At 42.5% G+C, this 20,696-nt stretch overlaps 1 protein-coding gene across 3 annotated transcripts in view; it reads left to right on the top strand.

Annotated features, from left to right (window-relative positions):
* Window positions 1–20,696, top strand: part of Efcab2 (EF-hand calcium binding domain 2) — a 131,234-nt gene that overhangs the window by 47,541 nt on the left and 62,997 nt on the right. For all 3 annotated transcript variants that reach the window (XM_036202329.1, XM_036202330.1, XM_036202331.1), the window contains one exon: window positions 19,477–19,561. In XM_036202329.1, the coding sequence (XP_036058222.1) occupies window positions 19,477–19,561 (85 nt within the window). The remainder of the gene's footprint in view (window positions 1–19,476; window positions 19,562–20,696) is intronic.

Genomic DNA, 20,696 nt, shown 5'->3' with positions numbered 1-20,696 from the left:
CCTTCTAACAATTCATGCTACACGGGAAAATTTCAGATGAAAATGGTAATGGAAAGGAAAGCTAATCAAATTTAGTGAAACTTTGAGCAATAAGTATTTCAGAAGCAAACAAATTAGACACAGCCCCTGTATTAGTTACCTATTAATGTGCAAATGGTTACTCCACATCAACAGGCAATCTACAACCATTTTCCTCACACAGCTTCTAGACATGCTTTTGCTGAGTGTTTCTGGCTGAGGCTCTGACAGAACTCTGGAGCTCTTGTATGGCTGTTGGCAGGAGGCCTCAGGCCTCCCCTCTTTTCTTTCTTTCTTTGTTTGTTTTTTCTTTGAAGGAGATAGACACATGATGAAAGCAGAGATGCCAGGCTTCCGTTGTACTTCCAGTTACCTGGTGAGCCCAAATGAGGTGTTAGTACTACATAAACACAGCTTCCCAGTACCTGTTTCATGGCCTATAGTCCATTGAGCATCTGCTCAGAAGTCAAGAATATCATATCCAAATCAAGTCAGGTGTGAGGTTTCTTGCAGTGGTTACTTACAGCTCCTTGAGAACAGCTGTTCTTAAGTCTGCAGTCCTATCATCTTAAGACACCAGTTATTCCTTACCACCCAGTATTTGATGGCAAAGATGAACACTCCTAGAGACATCGCACTAACTAAAGGCAGGGAAGGGAAGACACCCAAGAGCCCATAGTTGTAAAAGGAGCTGGGCAAACGTTGGGAACTTTTGAAAGCCCGGGATTAAAGGGAAAGAGCAAGCTGCTCAACTACCATTTTATTTTTGCTATGTCTGGTCAACTGTCTTTTCTTGTATTCCACTCTTTACATAGCTAGCCTTTTATCACTCTGTTTTCTCATCCACCCTGAAGACTTTTCATGGAAGCTTTGGAGCCTCAGATTTTTTTCTAACCCCAATAAACTTCTTTACAAACACTTGTTTTATAAAACATTAATCTCATTTCTTTGTTATTTACTTATTTTATACACATAGGCATGTCACCTGCAACTATGTCTGTGTGAGGGTGTAGGATCCCCTGGAACTGTTATAGACAGTTGTGGGCTGCCAGATGGGTGCTGGGAATTGAACCAGGGTCCTCTGGAAGAGCAGCCAGTGCTCTTAACCATTGAGCCATCTCTCCAGCCCCACATTTTCTTTGTTTTTACTCTAGCATTCTCTTCTGGACTAACACTGTTGGGCATCTTGAAGAAAGATATTCATCCTCCTCTGTCTCCTTTAATTCAAGACCATAAGTTAGTTATTTTACTTGCAGTTGAAACATTTTAGATGTTTTTGAGCCAGGCTTTTACTAGGTAGGATTACTTTTTTTTTTTTTTTTTTTTTGTTTTTTTCGAGACAGGGTTTCTCTGTGTAGCTTTGCGCCTTTCCTGGAACTCGCTTGGTAGACCAGGCTGGCCTCGAACTCACAGAGATCCGCCTGGCTCTGCCTCCTGAGTGCTGGGAGTAAAGGCGTGTGCCACCACCGCCGGGCGGATTATATTTTTGTACTACCATGGTACAATTCAATTCAAAATTATTGCTCTTCATCCTCATAGAGAATTATTTAAAGTCTTGAATTTTCATGGGTTTCCTACAGCCCTTTTATATGTACATCATTGGCTCTTGCTCACATTTGCTCTTCTTCTGCTCTCGGCCGTTTACCTTCCCCAAATAGTCTCCTTCTGTTTTCCTGTCGCGGGTTTGTGTATGTGAACGTGTGTTCAGATCTGGAGTCTGCACATGATGGGAAACATTGGTAATTAGACCTCCTCAACCATTTCCCATCACTCTTCACGTCACTTTCTTCAGGGTCTCTCTAGCTTACTCCTGTTGATCAAAGATGTTGTCATTTCTTTGTGAATTTTCCTGTCCTCTCTAAATCCCACCATCCTTTTGGGTGACATCAGTAGTCATTTCAGTGACCGTGTAAACTGCCCAGTACACTCATCTCATAGACGACACTTTAACTCTGGTTAGCTTCATTTCCACTCTGCTCCTTCTCAGCAATTTTTTTTTTTTTTTAAAGATAGGGTCTCTCTAGGTGGACCAGGCTGTCTTAGAACTCTTTATGTAGATCAGGCTGGCCTTGAACTTACAGATATCCTCTTGCCTCTGCCTCCTGAGTTCTGAGATTAAAGGTGTGCGCCATCATGCCTACCTAACTTCCTTTTCAGCATTTTGTAGAAACTTTTTGGGTTTTTTTGGTTTTGTACTTGGTTTCCTGGGAGGTAGCGGGAGGTGAAACGAGCAAATAAATGTGCCGAGTTTATGTTCATCCTTGTGGAGGTGTGAAAGAAAACGGCCCCATAGGCAGTGGCACCGTTAGGAGGTGTGGCCTTGTTGGAGGAAGTGTGTCACTGTGCGGTGGGCTTTGAGGCCTCCTATGCTCAAGCTGTGCCCAGTAACACAGTTCACTTCCTGTTGCCTGTGGATCAAGATGTAGACCTCCCAGCTCTCCTTCTCCAGCACCATGTCTGCCTGCACCCAACCTTGTCTCATTATGATGACAATGGACTTAAACTTCTAAACTTCTAAAATGTAAACTATTCCCAATTAAGTGTTTTCCTTGATAAGAGTTGCCATGGTCATGGTGTCACTTTGCAGCAATAGAAACCCTAAGATAACCATTTTCTTTTCTTTTTCTTTTTCTTTTCTTTTCTTTTTTTTTTTTTTCCGAGACAGGGTTTCTCTGTGTATCTTTGCGCTTTTCCAGGAATTCGCTTTGGAGACCAGGCTGGCCTGGAACTCACAGAGATCCGCCTGGCTCTGCCTCCCGAGTGCTGGGATTAAAGGTGTGCGCCATCACCGCCCGTCAAGGTAACTCTTCAACATTGTTCCTTTGTGTTAAACTCTGTGAGCCACTCTGAAATCTTGACTCCCTCATTGTACTGACCCATTTAGTCTCCCAGATTTCCAGTGGTGCTCTGCCCCCACACTTAAGACTGTGTAGGCTGCTGTGTCAAGAGTTCTAGCTTCCTTGAGGCCACAGTTGATTAGTCAGACAAGACTGATTCTAGTTAATGTGGAAGAAAGGAGTTTATGGAAAGGTAGCAAGGAGCTCACAAAACCAACAGAAAGCCCTAGAACCAGATTGGCTGAGAACAGAAGAGGCCCAACATGTACCTCAGATGATGGCACGCTGCCAGGACAGGCTCTCCTGCCTTCATCGTATCATTCCCACCGATAATCTTGTCTCTACATTGCAACAGTATGTCTGGCCCTGGCTGGCCTGGAACTCAGTATGTAGATAAGATTGGTCCTGAACTCGGAGATCCCCCTGCTTCTGCTTTCCAAGTGCTGGGATAAAGATCTGGGCCACCACACCCAGCTAAAATTATCTTCTCAAGATTCAGAATCCTGAACAAAAACACCCAGGCCCCCAGCCTAGATCACATGCCTACCCTATTGCCACCAGAAACCTGGGAGAAGGCATGTCTACCTTTTTTGTCCTATCTGGTGAGAGGGAGTTACCATCTGCTGTCAGAGTTTTACAGGATAGGGACTCCTTCCAAACAGAAGAGTATTCAGATCCTGATGTCTGAAAAGAATGCAGAAGGAAAGAAAAAGGAGGAGAAGGAGGAAAAAGAAGAGGAAGGGGAGCGGGAGAGGTGTCCACGGTCCTGGAAGGCATCCACTCTAGCCCTCGTTTGGTTTGGGAACGGGAGAAAAATGCCTTTGAGCCTTCTGCTCCAACTTTACCTTTCTAAGTCTCATGGATGGGGTTGCTTTATGGTAGCTAACAGGCCTGAAAACTCCACTGTTGCCTTAAAACCTACCTTATGGATGCTTTTCTTTTCTGCATTCCTTAAAGTAGGAAGGCAGTTTACTTTGTTTTTGTTGTCATAGGGTGGAGCCCAGAATCTTGAGTGTGCTAGGCCAGTGCTGCAGCACAGAGCTAGCCACACCTCTACCCATGTTTTCCCATAGCCATCTTGGTAGAAGATCTGTTCCTTCTGTTTTTCAAAGCTAAATCCCCATTTGTCTTTAGGATCTCATCCACCTTGTCTTTTCCAGGACCTTCCTTTATTAAATAAGCATTCTTCCGTAGGTGATTTATTAGTTCTTCCTCTTTTGTCAGATACTACTAAATACAGGAGATAAAAAGATGAACTTTTAATTACATTGAGCGGCTTAGTGTATAAGGGAGGTAAAATGTAAATAATTGGTTGCAGTGTAAGGATTTGATCACATTCAGCTCTTTGTGTAATTTGTTCAGTGTCTTTTTTCCCATTAGAATGGCAAGAGAAGTCTGTCTACTCTGTTGTCTGCTGTCTTTAGTGTTTAGTACCGAGGACGGACTCACTTGAATTAATGAATTCCAGAGGACGGTGGTTAGCACAGCCTGGAGAATAAGGAAAGGAAGAAGGGGAGTGTGGTGAGGTGGAGGTTTGCTGGGAGAGAGTGCACTCATTGTGTTAGGAGCCCCCAGGTGAGGAGAATGAGAGGGAATCAGTGCAGACTTCTGTGAGTAAGGAGTAGTTTGCATTGTAGGAGGAAATTTTTAGGATGAGACTGAGTGTTAGTGGTAGAGCATTTGCCTAGCATGCACCAGGCCCTGACTCTGACTCCCAACATGGGGGAGAAGGCAAAATGTTTGCAGTCCTTAGGGAAAATAACTTGCCCAAGTCCCCTTAGCCAGTGTTAGCTCACTAATTGACTGTGGGGTCCTTCTGGTCTCAGTCTTGAGTTGTTTGTGAATGCAATGTTATATTAATGGAGTGGTTCCCAAACCTCCCTCACACCACCAAACCAGAAATCTGCCCCAGGAGCAGAGCTACTAATCTGAAATTAGCTCCTGGGTTGCTCACATGACAGGCCAAGTAGTGGTTCCCTTGTCCTCAAGAATCTTCAGAGATGGTGGCATGGCAAGGTGCGCATGCTCGATAGGCAGAACACGTCTCTAGCCTGTAGCCATTGGGGAGTTTCTGAAGGCTGGAGAGTGGTGTAACAGACGGACATTTTTATGCACAGCTCTGTAGCAGCAAACAAGGGAGGCGAAAGGATGGGATTATACATGTTCAACTGCTGTATTAACTGAGTCCTTGCCTCAAACATTCTTGAATCACCTGGCTTTTCTTCTCTTGTTAATAACCTTTTACTCTAGTTAATCTGTATAGAAACACTTGTATTCAAATTCCAGGTTTCAATCAGCGCAAGAAATACTACTTTTCATTTTCATCATTGCTGCCTTACCCTTACAATAAAGAATTCTGGTCCATTATTGTTAGAATTCCCTGCCACTTCCCAGCTACATGACTGCACAGGTGCTTTCCAGTAGCCAGGCAAGATGCTTAGTCATCCTAGGGTCTTAGCACTGCATGATCATGTAATCTGTGCACGTGTGTGGTGTAGCTACATAAACCCATATTCACATGATTCATATTCACATGTGTGTGTGACCTATAAAAGCAGGTTTCATCTATCCCTCTCTCTCTTCCTGCACGGTCATTCCATAGGCCTATGCACATCCCTTCTGTTCCCTTCCCTTAATAAACTCTTGCCAGGTGGTGGTGTTGCAGGCCTTTAATCCCAGCACTTGGGAAACAGAGCCAGGCACATCTCTGTGAGTTCGAGGCAGCCTGGTCTACAGAGTGAGATCCAGGGCAGGCACCAAAACTACACAGAGAAACCCTGTCTCGAAAAACAAAACCAACCAACCAACCAAACAAACAAACAAAAATTCTTACAGTGTGACCTGAGGATACAGGGTACAGTAGGGATGCACTGATCACCTCTTCCCTCCCTGCCTCCAGTTTGCCCCTTCTAGTTCAGTTACTTCTAGAAGCAGGGGTTATCTTGAGCAGTTAGGTGCTCAATAAATATTGGTTGGTTTTTTTTTTTTTGTTTGTTTGTTTTTTGCTTTTGTTTGTTTGTTTGTTTTTCCTGAGATAGGATTTCTTTTTGTGTAGCCTTGGCTGTCCTGGAACTAGTTCTGTAGACCAGGCTGGCCTGGAACTCACAGAGATCCACCTGCCTCTGCCTCCTGAGTGCTTGGGATTAAAGGCGTGTGCCACCACTGCCCGGCATAAATATTGTTTTTATTTTTTATGTGTATTGGTTTTGTCTGTGAGAGTGTCGGATTGCCTGGAACTGGAGTTACAGACAGTTGTGAGCTGCCATGTGGGTGCTGGGAATTGAACATGGGTCCTTTGGAAGAGTAACCAGTGCTCTTAACCACTGAGCCATCTCTCCAGCCCACTATAGATACTATTTTTTAAAAAAATAATTTTTGCTCACAACTGTCTATAACTCTAGCTCCAGGGAACTATAACTCCTCTGGCTCCCACAGATACACATAAATAAAAACAATAAAACAAAATTTTAAATATACATGCCAGGCCTGTGGGCACATATCTTTAATCCTAGCTCTTGGGAGGCAGGCAGGTCTCTGTGAGTTCAATCCAGCTTGTTCTACCTAGTGAATTCCGGGTCAGCCAGACCTACATAGTAAGGCTCTGTCTCAAAAAGCAAGTAAGCAAACAAACACACACCCCAAACAATATGTATATTCACATTAAAATTGATGATGATGATGATGATGATGAGTGTGTGTGTGTGTGTGTGTGTGTGTGTGTGTGTGTGTGTGTATGAATGTTATACATGTGCAGGTGTCCTTGGGGACCAGAAGAAGGTGTCAGATCCCTTGGAGCTGGAGTTACAGGCAGTTGTGCACTGCTTGTTGTGGGCTGGGAACTGAACTTGGGTCCCATGCACTTAGCTGCTGAGCCATCTCTGGCCCCTCAGTGAATGTTTGTATTTAGTGCCCGTATATGGGTCCACAGGTACTCACTTACAAACTCTGCAGCTGCCTTGTTGCTCTTATAAACTCAGCCTCCTTTACTGTGCCTCACTAAACTCTCAAGCCTGCCTGAATGAATGTTGCTGGATTCTCTCTTCTAGTTACATCTCAGTATGGACAATTAAGGGGCTAAACAGGAACTTTTCCTCATGCCTTTGGTTCTTTTCTGAGACTGTGTTATATTATCGTACCTTTTATTTCTTCTCTTGCTTTTCATTCCTTTTCTCTCTCTTTTTCTTTCTTGGTGGTGTTGGTGAAGAAATCTGAAGCCTGTGCTATACTAGACAAGCACTCTACCACTGAGCTACCTCCCTAGCCTATCATCCTTTTAAAACATATTTTGAATTGATTTTGGAGGAGAAAAAGATGTTTAAGTTAATACAGAGGATAATCATTCTAAAATGAACATGTAAGAATTAGTATATAGTAAATACCCAGAAGAATGCATAAGGAATGGAGAATAGAGGAACTGAACAGTGTTCCTGTCTGTTAACATTTAAAAATACTGAGATTCTTATTTTATCACAACAGACAAGCCTTCTGGCGCTAAACAGTATGTTCAGATGTGTAACCAGCCTGAAATGAGTACATGCTGCAGTGGTTGTGTTAACTGGTGCTTCTGGTATTGTTTCAGCATCTGACTGTCAATGTTCACATATGCTCTCTCTCTCTCTCTCTTTTTATTTTGGAAATGGATACTCTACATAAAGTAACATTCACTAGAACATTTGCTGAACATGCCATTTGTCCAAGAATAAATAAGTAATTGTTAATATTGTCCTTCAAGCTCAGCAAAACTGCATATAGTTTATTGAAAACTTAAGCACTACAGTTTTAACTTTATTTAATTTTATTTAATTAATTTAATGTCTCTGGCATTAAATTAGATATAATTGTGATTAAATAGGTGTATTTCCATTATCAACCAATCATGTTCTCATATATGGTAAAGTTACACTTTAAACATTTTCTGTAGCAAGAAGTTGGTTATTTCTAGAGCAAACTTATGAATTATGGCATTGTTTATTGACATGACTAATGAATCAAGTTAAAATAAGACTTTGTGGGCTGGGGATAGCTATCAGTAACATGCTTGAAGGGACCAGAGTGTGATTCCCAGGATCCACATTTTAAAAAAGCCAGGCATCTTGGCACAGGCTTGGCTTTAATCTTAGCACTATGGGGGAGGCAAAGAGAGGCGGATCCCTGGGGCTCACTGACCAGCCAGCCTAGCCTGCTTCTTGAGTTCCAGGACAGTCAGAGACTGTTCTAGAAAAAAAAAAAGATCGTGTCTGAGGCACATGATGATTACCCATTTTTACAAATTGGTGATAACACATTGAGTTATGTACTTTCATAAGACTAAGTTGTTACAAATTTTGTTTTGTTTTGTTTTTTTGAGACAGGGTTTCTTTGTGTTGCTCTGGCTGACCTGGAACTAACTACCTGTGAGGCTCAGCTACTCAGGCTGAGGCAAGAGGGTTCACTGAGCTGGAAGCTAGTTGATGGCAGCCTGCACAATATAGTGAGAAAATAAAAAGTAAAAGACACTCTGACCTCAGGCTGTTTCCTTAGTGTCCCCAAGCTGCTTGCTTTCAGCTTCTGTGCTGTAACTTGGATTGGAGTAACCTTAGAGAAAGTGGAAGCTCGCCTACAGCTGTGTGCCAGCTTGATACACAGCAGAGAGTTCTGTCCATGCTAGTCTCGGAGTGCACAATACCTTCTTCCACCAAGAAGTCTGCTTTCAGTTCCAGGTTTCCCATAAGGGGACTACTGTTCTGGACACTGCCAAGACATTCCTAGTTCTCAGAATTGTTGTTTGTAATCACGAAGAGATGTTGAATGTTGTCAGGTAGTTTTTGATGCAGTTGAGATGATCATGTGTCTTCTTATTTTTTCAAATAATGTTAAGGAGCTGGTGAGATTCCCAACTCTAGAATAAGTTCCTTTCTCCATGGTTATTATTCTGGGAAGCTTTGGGTTAGTACTAATATTTTAAAGTAAACATTCCACTTCAGGATTTTAAGCAAATAATTTTATATTGGAATCACTTAGAGGGAAAATAAATGTCTGGAAATTTACCTTTGGGCTATTATGATGTTGCCAAAGAAAATGCTTTTTCCAAGGCTACATGAATTTAATGCTTGCCAGTATGTATATTGCCACAATAAAATGGATTGCTTTCATTAAAGTGTGAATGTATTGCTGGGATTTTTCTAGAAGAAAATTTGCATTAAGTGCTTGGTATTTTTATTTTTAATCATTCAATTTTTTTGTCTGTAAAAACATACTCTATTTATTAGAATAATAGAAATGCTTTCCTATATATTTGTATTCTCTGTGAGTCAAAGAATTATAAAGTATCTTTCTCTCTTTTAAATGACAGTTCTATTGAGGTATAGTCTGTCATTCAGTTCACCTCTTAAAGTGCTTAATTCAGGGTTTTTGTTTTTTCTTTTGTATATTCACAAGTATATACAGCTCTAGGACCTTTAGAAAACAACAATGGTTAATTTTTATAAATTTTATTTAAATTAGGCCCCTTTCAAGCTGCCTGACCTATTTCTAAGTGCACAGTTCAGTGATTTAAAAATGCATTCATAACACTGTGTGTCATCACCAAGTGTCCATTACAGAACAGTTTCCTCACCCCACCGAATCCCAATTTCTTCCTCATCCAGCTCATGGCGGTCATTGCTGTGTCCTCTGTCTTTGGGGTCTGATAGACCTCATATAAGTCAAGTCATACAGTATTTGTCCTTTTGTGTCTAACTTGTATCATCACTAAGTGTAATGGTCTTCAAGGTTCAAAGTCCTCATCTTTTTAAGACTGAGAATACTTCATTGTATGTGTATACCACAGTTTGCTATCCATTTGATTATGAGTACTTAGATTGTGTCTGTCTTTTGACTTCTGGAAATTCTAATCCCTGATTTTTAGTCAGAATTGTTGGAGCAATAGAAGTACAATGTTTACATTTTTGAGGAGTTGACATATTGTTTTTTTAATAGCATCTGTACCATTTTATATTCCCAGAAGCAATTCACAAGGATTCCTTAATTTTCTGCATTCACATAGTCTACATTATTTGTCTGTGCTCCTATAACAAAATATTAGCTACATTATACAGAACTGGAGTTTATGTCCTGAAAATTCTAGGAATTGGGAAGTTTAAGATCAAATCAACAGCATGTGACAAGAGCCTTCTTGCTGTGCAGTCCATGATAGACAACAAGAGGGAAGGAGGAGGGAAGAGAGGAGAGGGGAAGCTAAGAGAAGGAGGTGGTCTTAGGATCACTACTGCTGTGATTAAAGACCGTGATCAAAAGCAACTTGGGGAGGAGAGGATTTATTTCACCTTACATATCTCAGTCACAGTCCATTGCGAAGGGCAGTCAGGACAGGAACTCAAACAGGGCAGGACTCTGGAGGCAGGAGCTGATGCGGAGGTCATGGAGGGGAGCTGCTTCTTCTTCTTCTTTTTTTTTTTCCCCTTCCTTCCTTCCTTGTTTTATTTTTAAATATATTTATTAAAATTTTTTTCATTTTACATACCAACCCCAGTTCCCCTTCCCTCCCTTTCTCCCGCCTCCTCACCTCCCTCCCACTCTACCCCCATCCACTCCTCAGAGTGGGTAAGGCCTCCCATGGTAGTCAACAAAGTCTGGCATTCCAAGTTGAAGGAGAGCCTAGCCGGAGAGGTGCTTCTTACTGGCTTGCTCATCATGGCTTGCTCAGCTTGCTTTCTTTTCTTTCTTTCTTTTTTTGTTTTTTTTTTTTCAAGATAGGGTTTCTCTGTGTAGTTTTGGTGCCTTTCCTGGAACTCACTCTGTAGCCCAGGCTGGCCTCGAACTCACAGAGATCCACCTGTCTATGCCTCCCGAGCGCTGGGATTAAAGGTGTGTACTACCACTGCCCGGCTTCAGCTTGCTTTTTAATAGAATCTAGGACCACTAGCCCAGGGATGGCCCCACCTACAATAGTCGGGACCCTCTTTCTACAATTATCAATCAAGAAAATGTCCCACAAGCTTGTTCACAGGCCAGTCTGGTGGCCAGCATTTTCTCAGTTGAAGTTCCTGCTTCACAAATGACTTAGTTCAATCTTTCCCTACTTATTGGTCCTTAAGATGGCATATTTGATTGATATCACAACATAAAACACTCAAACTTTTAAAAGTGCCAAAGTCTTTAAAAATTCAAATACTTTAAAGTTAAGTTTGAAAAAATGCAGAAGTCCCTGCACTGCAGTTGAGGCTGCACCTTCACCAGTGGTCTCTCCTGGCCTCTCACAATGTCAAGCCTCAGCTGCTCTCCATGACTTGCTCCATAGACTAGGCTGGCCTTGAACTCACAGGTCTTCCTGCCTCTGCCTCCCAAATGCTGAGATTAAAGGCGTGTGCCACCACCGCCTGACAAGTCCTTCATGCCTGTAAAAACCAGAAACCATTTGGGAGACTCTTACACATTGGTAAATTTGACCACCAGCACAAGATAGAGCCCTGTAGAAACACTTCTCAGAAGACTCAGTGATGACGGTCTGTATCACTGCTCTTTTCCAGCCCTAGCTAACCAGTATCAATTGTCCTAGAAAAGCAAAGGTTTCACTTTACTGGTTCTTAATTCAAAATATAGAATGGCTCAAACATGGGTTTTGTTTTGTTTTGTTTTTCAAGACAGGCTCTCTAGACCAGGCTGGTTTTTCTGATAATCAGCATCCTAGTGTGTGAAGTACTATCTCATTGTGCCTCTGATTAGCATTTCCCTAATGACGAACAGTATAGAGCATCTACTCATGTGCTAATTATTTATTTATTTTTTAGGAATATTTATTCAAGTTCATTGCCCATTTAAAAATCAGGCTGTTTTCATGTTTAATTGTTAAGAATTTTAAAAAATGTATTAGGAAATTTAGGCATGGTGGCACATAGCTGTAATCCCAGCATGTAGGCAGCTGAAGTAGGAGGCTGTCCTGGGCTACATAACAACTTTGAGGGCAGCCTGGGCTTCATAGAGACTCTGTCTCAAAAATTAAATAAAAAAAAAAAAACAACCCGAAAAATAAAAATAAACATATCTGCTGGAGACAGGTTGGGGCCTACTAAGTTCATAAAGGTCTTTATGTGTCCAGCTAAGGAGGCTTGCTGTTACTTGGAATGGCCTACCACTGGAATGGGGGACCACTGAAGGATTAGAGAGCACAAGGTCACAGGATTAAACTCCATTTTAGGAAGATCACCCTAGCCTTGGGGCTATAGCTCGGTGGTAGAATGCTTGCCTAGCTTGCATAAGGCTCTGGATTCTAGTTCTCTCACCAGAAAAACAAATAAAGAAAAAAATTTTAACTAGAAAAGAAAATCACCCAAGCCAAATGTGACTATTGTTTGAGGAGTGGAATGGGAAAGGTTGTGCTTCAATCCATTCAGAGGTGATGAGTTTCTACACTCTACACCTACAGGTACAGACAGAAGGGGAAGGGGAAATATTTCAGAAGTGTTTAGAAATAGAAATAGAACTTTGTAAATCAAGTGAGTCATGAGAGAGAGAGAGAGAGAGAGAGAGAGAGAGAGAGAGAGAGAGAGAGAGAAAGAAAGAAGAGTCACTTGAGGGCAGTGAGAATTGGTAGGTGGCTTTCCCCTGAAGGGATGGACTCTAATGGATCAGTCATTGAAAGGGAAGCTATCAGCCAAGTCCCGATTATTTAGTGTACAGCACAGTCTCAGCAACAAACTAAGTGTGGTGGGGAGTGGGGAACAATAGGGACTGTTGAAAATACACATGTACACGTTAAATGGCGTATATAAACGTTCATAAAATTTTAGGTTGAAGGAAGTAGCAAAGACATTTGGGGACAGATGGAGACATTTGGATATGGAATAGAGACTAGATGATTGTAGTGAATTTGGTTATTTTTTAAGGATATTAAAATAGTGTTGAGATTATATGGGAGATTGTCCTTATTTTTAGGAGATGCATGTTGAAGTGTTCAGGGGTAAAGTATCACTGTACTTGCAATTACTTAGAGATTAGGACAGGGAAAAATGGCAGTCTTACCACTACTTCAGTCTGGGTGGTGGGCACAGGGCTGCTACTGTAAAGCTTTCAACTTTTCCATATGTTTGAAAGTTTCTTCATTAAAGAACTTGGAAAAGTAAGCTCTGAGTAGAGGTAGCACGGGGAGCAGACTATAGCTAGTGATTATTTGAGTAGGATGGAAAGTGACTATAGGCAAAACGGCGGGAGGTGAGTCTCGAGTCCCTGAGATAGTTAAGCCATAGGAGAGTGACAAAGTTTAAGGTGATGACCTTTGGGCCATGGATGGCTTATCACTCAGAGCGTAAGCATGGAAAACAGTATTGTAGAATATGCTGGGTAATAGCTAGAAGGGCTTTTGGACGTTAATAAGCGGCTTGATAACCTTTTGTTGTGCAGTGCTAGAGAGAAACTTTTGTTTATCTTGCCTTGCATATGCTAGGCGAGCCTGTTACCATTGAACTACATCTCCTTGTTTTGAACTTAATTTATTATTATCATCATCATCATCGTCGGGGAGGTGTGTGCTGTGGCGTATGTGTAGAGGCTCGGGGACAACCCTAGGGGGTCACTTCTCTCCTTCCACCATTAACAAGGTTCCAGGGGATGAACTCAGGTGGCCAGGTCTGTATGGTAAGCACCCTTACTCCCTTGCCAGCCTGACTTAGTTTTTGAAACAGGGCCTCACAATGTAGCTGAGACTGGCCTTGAATTCAAAATCCTCCCCACTGGCTATAACATCTAAAATATTACATTCTTTCTACTTTTTTTTCCAATTTATTTTCTGGGCTGGAAAGATGGCTCAGGGATTAGAGCATTTGTTGCTCTTTCAAAGGACCCAAGTTTGCCTCTTAGCACCCCCTCAGATAGTTCACAGCTGCCTGTGAATCTATCCAGGGCATTGGAGACGCTCTTCTGGATCTGTGGCCACCTGCACTCAGAAAGACACATGCCCACACACTTAATAAAAAGAAAATTATTATTATTTTTTTTAAGATAAGGCCTACTGTATAGCTGAGGAGGACTTTGGATGCTTCTGCCTCTACCTCCTGAGTACTGGGATACAAAGGTGTGCCACTACTCATGGCTGAAGTTCAATGTATTTCCCTTGAGACAGGGTCTCACTGTGCAGCCCTGGCTGTCTTGGAACTCACTCTGTAGACCAGGATGGCCTCCTACTCACAGAGATCTGCTAAAGGGGTGGGCTACAATGCCTGGCTCAAGATTAATTTTTTTTTTCCCCCGAGACAGGGTTTTTCTATGTAGCTTTAGAGTCTGTCCTGGAACTCACTCTGTAGTGCGCCACCACCGCCCAGCCCATGCTTGATACAAATTTTTATACAAGTCTCTCAAGTTTTGATAGTATTCCACCAATGAGAAACTTCACTCAAAAAAATGTGAAAAAAGCCGGGTGGTGGTGGCCCACGCCTTTAATCCCAGCACTTGGAGGCAGAGCCAGATGGATCTCTGAGTTTGAGGCTAGCCTGGGCTACAGAGTGAGTTCCAGGAAAGGCGCAAAGCTACACAGAGAAACCCTGTCTCAAAAAACAAAAAACCAAAAAAATGTGAAAACATTTTGAAATCAGTAAAAAAATTACAATTATTAAAATTATAAGTTTATAACTGACAAATATAACTTAAACATTTATGCTAATATAAATGGTTTATTAATTCAGCTGAGCTTTCTTTTCTTTTTTTTTTTTTTTTTTTTTTTTTGAGACAACTCACCGAAATCCGCCTGTCTCTGCCTCCTGAGTGCTGGGATTAAAGGCATGCAGCCCCAGCTGAGCTTTCTTATATTAATTACTTCATAATTCCAAGAGTGGGTGTGGTAATTTATGCCTGTAATCCCAGCAATCAGAGGATTGTTGCAGGAGGAGTTTGAGTTACAGATCCACTTGTGCTACGTAATGAGGCTTGTCTCACAACAAACAGAAAAAACAATGCCTAGTAGAACAATGATAAAGATTTTATCTATGCACAGTGCATGTTGTCAGAGCCGTGCAGCGAGCTTGGCTGCTGCTAAAAGGCTAAAAGCTGCACAGGAGCAGAAGTGTGATCATGATGTGTGATCATGATGTGTGATCATGATGTATGATCATGAGCGTTACAGTCTTGTAGAGCTACCAGCCCTTCAGTCCCAACTGGTTGCACTTGAAGATGAATGCCAGTTCTTTGGGTTTCTGCACTATCAATCCATTTCTCCAGTAGTTCCCCGAATTCCTTTCCGGAATGGGTAACAGTGGGCTCTCTAGCTGATTTCTGATAGTTATGACTAATGTGGACTTTCCTGGTGTTAGAGATGTAGGTCGGTTGGTAGAGTCCTTTCCTGGCATGTGTGAAGTAGTGGGTAGATCCCTGACACCTACACTGTATAGACCAGGTGTGGTGGCACTTGCATGAACTCCCAGTAATCAGGAGATGGTGGAAAGAAGATCAGAAGTTCAAGGTCATCCTCTGCTGTATAGTCAGTTTGAGGTCAGCCTGGGGGATGTGAAACCTTCTCTCAATAACAACATCATCTTCCTTCCTTCTTTCCTCCCTCCCTCCCTCCCTCTCTCCTTCCTTCCTTCCTTCCTCCCTCCCTCCCTCCCTCCCTCCCTCCCTCCCTCTCTCTCCTCTCTCTCTCTCTTTCTTTCTTTCTTTTTTTTTTTTTTTTTTGTTTTTTGAGACAGGGTTTCTCCATGTAGTTTTGGTGCCTGTCCTGGATCTTGCTCTGTAGACCAGGCTGGCCTCAAACTCACAGAGATCTGCCTAGCTCTGCCTCCTGAGCGCTGGGATTAAAGGTGTGCGCCACCACTGCCTGGCCAGTCTTCCATCTTCTTTATGTGCAAGTGCATGAACATTTGTCTGTATGTGTATGCTGGAATGTGCATGTGTGAATTCATGAGTGTGTGTGTGTGCGTGCGTGTGTGTGTAGGCCAGAAGCCAACATCAAGTATCTTCCTCAGTTGCTATCCACTTGGAGCTCACCGATTCGGCTAGAGGGCTGGTGAACAAGCCCTAGGGACCTCTTGTCGCTGCCTCCTGAGCACTGAGATTACAAGCATTGCTGCTGTGGTGAGTTTTTATATGGGTGCTGGGGATTGAACTCAGGTCCTCATGCTTCTCAGTGAGCACTTTGCTGACTGAGTCATCTCCCCAGCCTCCTCCACCATTGAATTCCAGTGAGATAGATGACGAATGCACAAGAATGAACTGGACGGAATTGTTCACTAATGAAAATATTCTGAATATCCACAATGACAGAGTTGGTAAAGACCTCCAATCGATTATCAAGCAGTCACAAAGATGTACAGTGCAATATCTTCTGAGAAGAAAGACTACTTACAAGTTGTCTTTGAAAGATTACAGAACAGTGCCAAGTAACTAATTCTGGGGGGAGAAGGTAAAGATTTTTAGGTGATTTTAGCTAATTTAAACTCTCCTGTATCCTTTGCCCTGCTGCTGGTATTGGACAGTTAGCAAAAGTATCTGCTCTCATTTTACAAAATCAAATTCAACAAGTGACCTTGAAAATTGTTGACAGTGCTTTTGATGGGCTCAGTCTTGCCTTCCAGAGCTCACACAAATGGTTAAGAAGTAATAGAAGATCCTGGTTGGGACTGGTGAGTAGGGAACACGAGCTGACAATTAATAACTGAGAACAGCTGGCAAACAAACACATGGGCTATTATCAAGATTCACGTGTAATCAGAGAAGTGTAAATTTAAGTAATGGAGCAACATTCACGTTTTGTTTATAAAATTAGCAAGCTTTTCATTGCCATGTTATAGTAAAATTTAATTATGTCAGTAAATCCTGCTGTATTCCTGTGGTGCTGCTAAAGATGGAAGATTATGCTGCAGTCTGGAAAAGAACATTTAAAGGAAGGAACTACAGGTTATAGATCTTATGTTATGAATACTAATAATCAGATGGAGTGAGATTTAGCGGGGAACAGGATTCAGTGGGAAAGATCTGGGTTCCATCCCACTCTGCCCCTTCATAAACTCTGACCTTGGGTGAGTTGCTGAACTGCAATGAGCCTTGGTTTCTTCAGTTCTAAGGAGGAGGTATTTGGCTCTGTGTGTTTATAAAGCACCCGGCTGGAACCAGATACCTCGTACTTACCCAGTAACTACCTCCTGAGTGAATGAATGTCGAGAATGAAAGACCATGTATCAGGGTCCACAGAAAGAAGGATTGGAGGAGACAGGACATAATGATTAGTGGTTGCATTAGAGCAAAGAGAATGAGGGTTAGAAAAATTTCCCATTGTTTCTTTTGACATTTAGATTATTATTCCTTCCTGTGGCCTCTACCTAAGGTGGGGCAGGTATGAGGTCTCACTCCATATTTGGTGGTTTTATATTTGTGATAAACTATGCTCACACTTTCTCTTTCTCTTTCTTTCTGGGTATCCTGTTGTATGTGTTGCTTCATAAACTTTGAGACTTGATTACATGGCTGTGCCAGTGTAAAGATTTGAGACTTGATAATGCCCTCCCACCTGTGTTCCATCACTAAGCTGCATCTCTAGTTTCTCCTTCTTTTACTCACTGAAATACTTTGAAGTCAGTCTTGCCCCCCCCCCCCCACTCCCATCAACTCTGTAGCACGCCTTAGTGCTCTTAGCCAGAATTTCTTTTTATGTCCATGGTTCCCTTCTAGTCCCAGCCCCTGTGGTAGTTTGAATAGGCATGGCCCCATAGACTCATGTATTTGAATGCTTGACCTATAGGGAGTGGCACTATTAAGAGGTGTGGCCTTGTTAGAGTAAGTGTGTCACTGTGGAGGTGGGCTTCGAGGTTTCATTTGCTCAAGCTAGGCCTAATGTGGCAGACTCCTTCTGCTGCCGGTGGATCAGATGTAGGACTCTTAGCTCCTTCTCCGGCACCATGTCTGCCTGCATGTTGCCATGCTTCTCATGTGTACTGAACCTCTGAAACGGTAAGCCAGCCCCAAATAAATGTTCTTCTTCACAAGTGTTGCTGTTGCCATGGTGTCTCTTCACTAGAGACCATCACTCAGACACCACTGACCACGTCTGAAGAGACACAGAAGCAGCCTCCGCACTGGTCTCTGTGACCACCTTTCCCCTTCCAGTGACTTCTCAACACAGTGATGGGCAAAAAGAAGATCAGGTCACCAAAGTGCCTAGAACCTTCCAGTGGTTTCTCATTGCATTCAGAGGACGTTCAAAATTCTTAAAGGATTCAGCTCCCACCCAACAGCTCACAGCCGTCTGATCATTAGCCTGCTCTTCTGCACTCTCTTTTCCCTCTGTCTGAAAACTTTCTGGAGATATTTGCAGGTGGGTTCTTCCTGTCTGGCAGCTGTGCCCTGTCACCTTGTCACTAAGGTGGGCGTTCTCACCGGGACTCTTCATATCTCTTACTTTTTTCTTTTTTTCTGTGTTTAAGGTCATGCAACCTACTGTATATGTCAGCAAAAATGTAGACACTTATATCTCTTTCCAATAAAAATAGCTGTGAAGCAAGACCTTTTGTCTGTTTTTACTTCTTACTATGACCTTGTTAGTGTCTGGAATGTAGTGCATTCTCAGTAATGTTTATTGACTACTTTACTGTTTGATGTGAGTGAGTTTTAATCCCACTCTTGTTAAAGTGTTTGAAGGATGCACAGGAGGGTTTATGTGCCTCTCACCCACCTTCAACCCTCTCAGGAACAGAACAAAGGTCATGAGCAGCCCAATAAGTAGATGGTGTTTGTTGTCTTGGGTTTACTTTTCTTGTTGAGCTAGGACAGCACCTAAACTACGTTAGCTAGAGGGTAGGCTGGCAGGTCTCCAGGTGAGATCTGGGTGGTGGCTTTTAATGTACATACATTGTATTTACAACCAAAAGTAGGGGCTGTAGGGATTGCTCAGTGGGGAGATGTCTCAGTGACTGAGCCACAAGAGGTGGTAGAAACAAGAGAACCTGGATTTGAGTCCCTAGCAAACATATAAAGCCAGGGGCAGCAGGGCCCATCTATAACTCCAGCAATGGAGAGCAGAGACAGGCAGGTTCTGGAGTATAGCCAGCCAGTCTATCTGAAGCAGTAAGCTCCACATTTGGTGTGGGTATGAGTGCACATGCACACACACACATGTGCACATATGTGCATACACACACACACACATACACACACCACCACCACCACCACCACCATCACCACCACCACCACCATCACCACCACCACCACCACCACCACCACACACCACATACACACATACACACATACACACATATACACACACAAGATGAACATTCAAATAAGTTTACTGTTATACCTCAGAAAAAAATGTTTGGCGCCATGACTTCCCCAGTGTGAGGGACTGTACCAGAATAGCCTGCTCCTTCTTTAACTTGCTTTTGTTAGATCTGTTCTTGGACAGAGGGAGTTAGCATGCATATGATTTATACAGGGACCAAGAATGGCTCTTTAGGTTCTTATTTAGCTCTCTACATTAGCCAGACATAATTGCACGTGCCTGGAGTCTGGCATTGAGGAAATGGAAAGACAGATTGCTCTACATATCTCGACAGTGAGACCCTGTCTCAAAACAGACAGATGGACAGATGGATGGTCAGACAAAACAAACAAAAACCCAAAAGTATTAATAATTAAGGTAATTTTGTTGACTTTGTGTTTGCAGAGGTAATAGTGGCAGAATTCCATAAGAAGATCAAAGAGGCCTTTGAAGTGTTTGACCATGAAACCAACAATACAGTGGATGTGAGGTTTGGAAATGCTTATTGCTATTATAATTCTAAATTATCGATATAGTTCATAAATAGAAGGGTTTTCTATTTCATAAATAGAAGGCTGTTTTCCCCTTTTATAAAAAACTGTGCTTTGGGTTTATTTTGCTATTTAAAGTATTTATTTTCTTGTGCTCTGTGTTTTTCTTAACTACCACTTCAAGGTAAATTCTGTTTCCTGTTTTTTATAATCTAGTGGGTAGACTATATTATCACTGTCTATTCCAATGTATAGACTGTGAACCGAGTAAGATGAATGTGGTTATATTTTGTTTGGGCTCTAATAAATAAAGCTTGCCTGGAGATCAGAGTGTGGAGCTAGCCACTAGTTAGCCATAGAGGCCAGGTGGTGGTGGCACACGCCTTTAATCCCAGCACTTGTGATCCCATGCCTTTGATCCCAGTACTTGGGAGACACATGCCTTTAGTCCTAGCACTAGGGAGGAGGAAACATGAAGTGATATCGCTGGGTGGAGAGAGGAATATAAGGCTGCTGAGACAGGAGCTCAGCCTCCTTTCAGGCTGAGGAGTTGGCGAGGTAAGAGGTGGCTGTGGCTTGCTCCTTTGTCTTTCTGATCTTTCAGCATTTACCCAGATATCTGACTCTGGGTTTTTATTATTAAGACCAAGTAGAATTTGCGCTACAGATGAACTTAATTATAGCTTTAGTGATGGCACGTATTTGGTGCCCAGTACATCTCTGTTTAGTGAACAAATGGAGTTTGTGTTTTAAAATGTACAGATATGGACTGGGGAGATGGCTTGGTTTGTCAGAGTGCTTCCTGTGCAAGGATGAGAGCCCAAGTTTGGATCCACAGTGCTGATGTAAAACCAGGTGTGGCCACACATACCTTTGACCCCAGCATTGGAGGGCAGAGACAAGCAGATCCCAGGAGTTCAGTGGTCAGTCAGTCTAGCTGAACAGCAAGCTTCAGGTTCAGGGAGAGACTCTGTCTCAGGGAATAAAGGAATCAATAGGAGAAGACACCTGATGTCCTCTCCTGGCCTCTGAATGTGCATGCACACATGCTGTAGCAGTGGTTCTCAACCTTCCTAACGCTGCGACCCTTTAATACAGTTCCTCATGTTGTGGTGACCTCCAACCATAAAACTG

Source organism: Onychomys torridus, chromosome 11 (genome assembly GCF_903995425.1).
Source record: "Onychomys torridus chromosome 11, mOncTor1.1, whole genome shotgun sequence".
NCBI classification, from domain to species: Eukaryota; Metazoa; Chordata; class Mammalia; order Rodentia; family Cricetidae; genus Onychomys; species Onychomys torridus.
The sequence above is the reverse complement of the archived record's forward strand: the minus strand, read 5'-3'. Positions and strand labels throughout refer to the sequence as shown.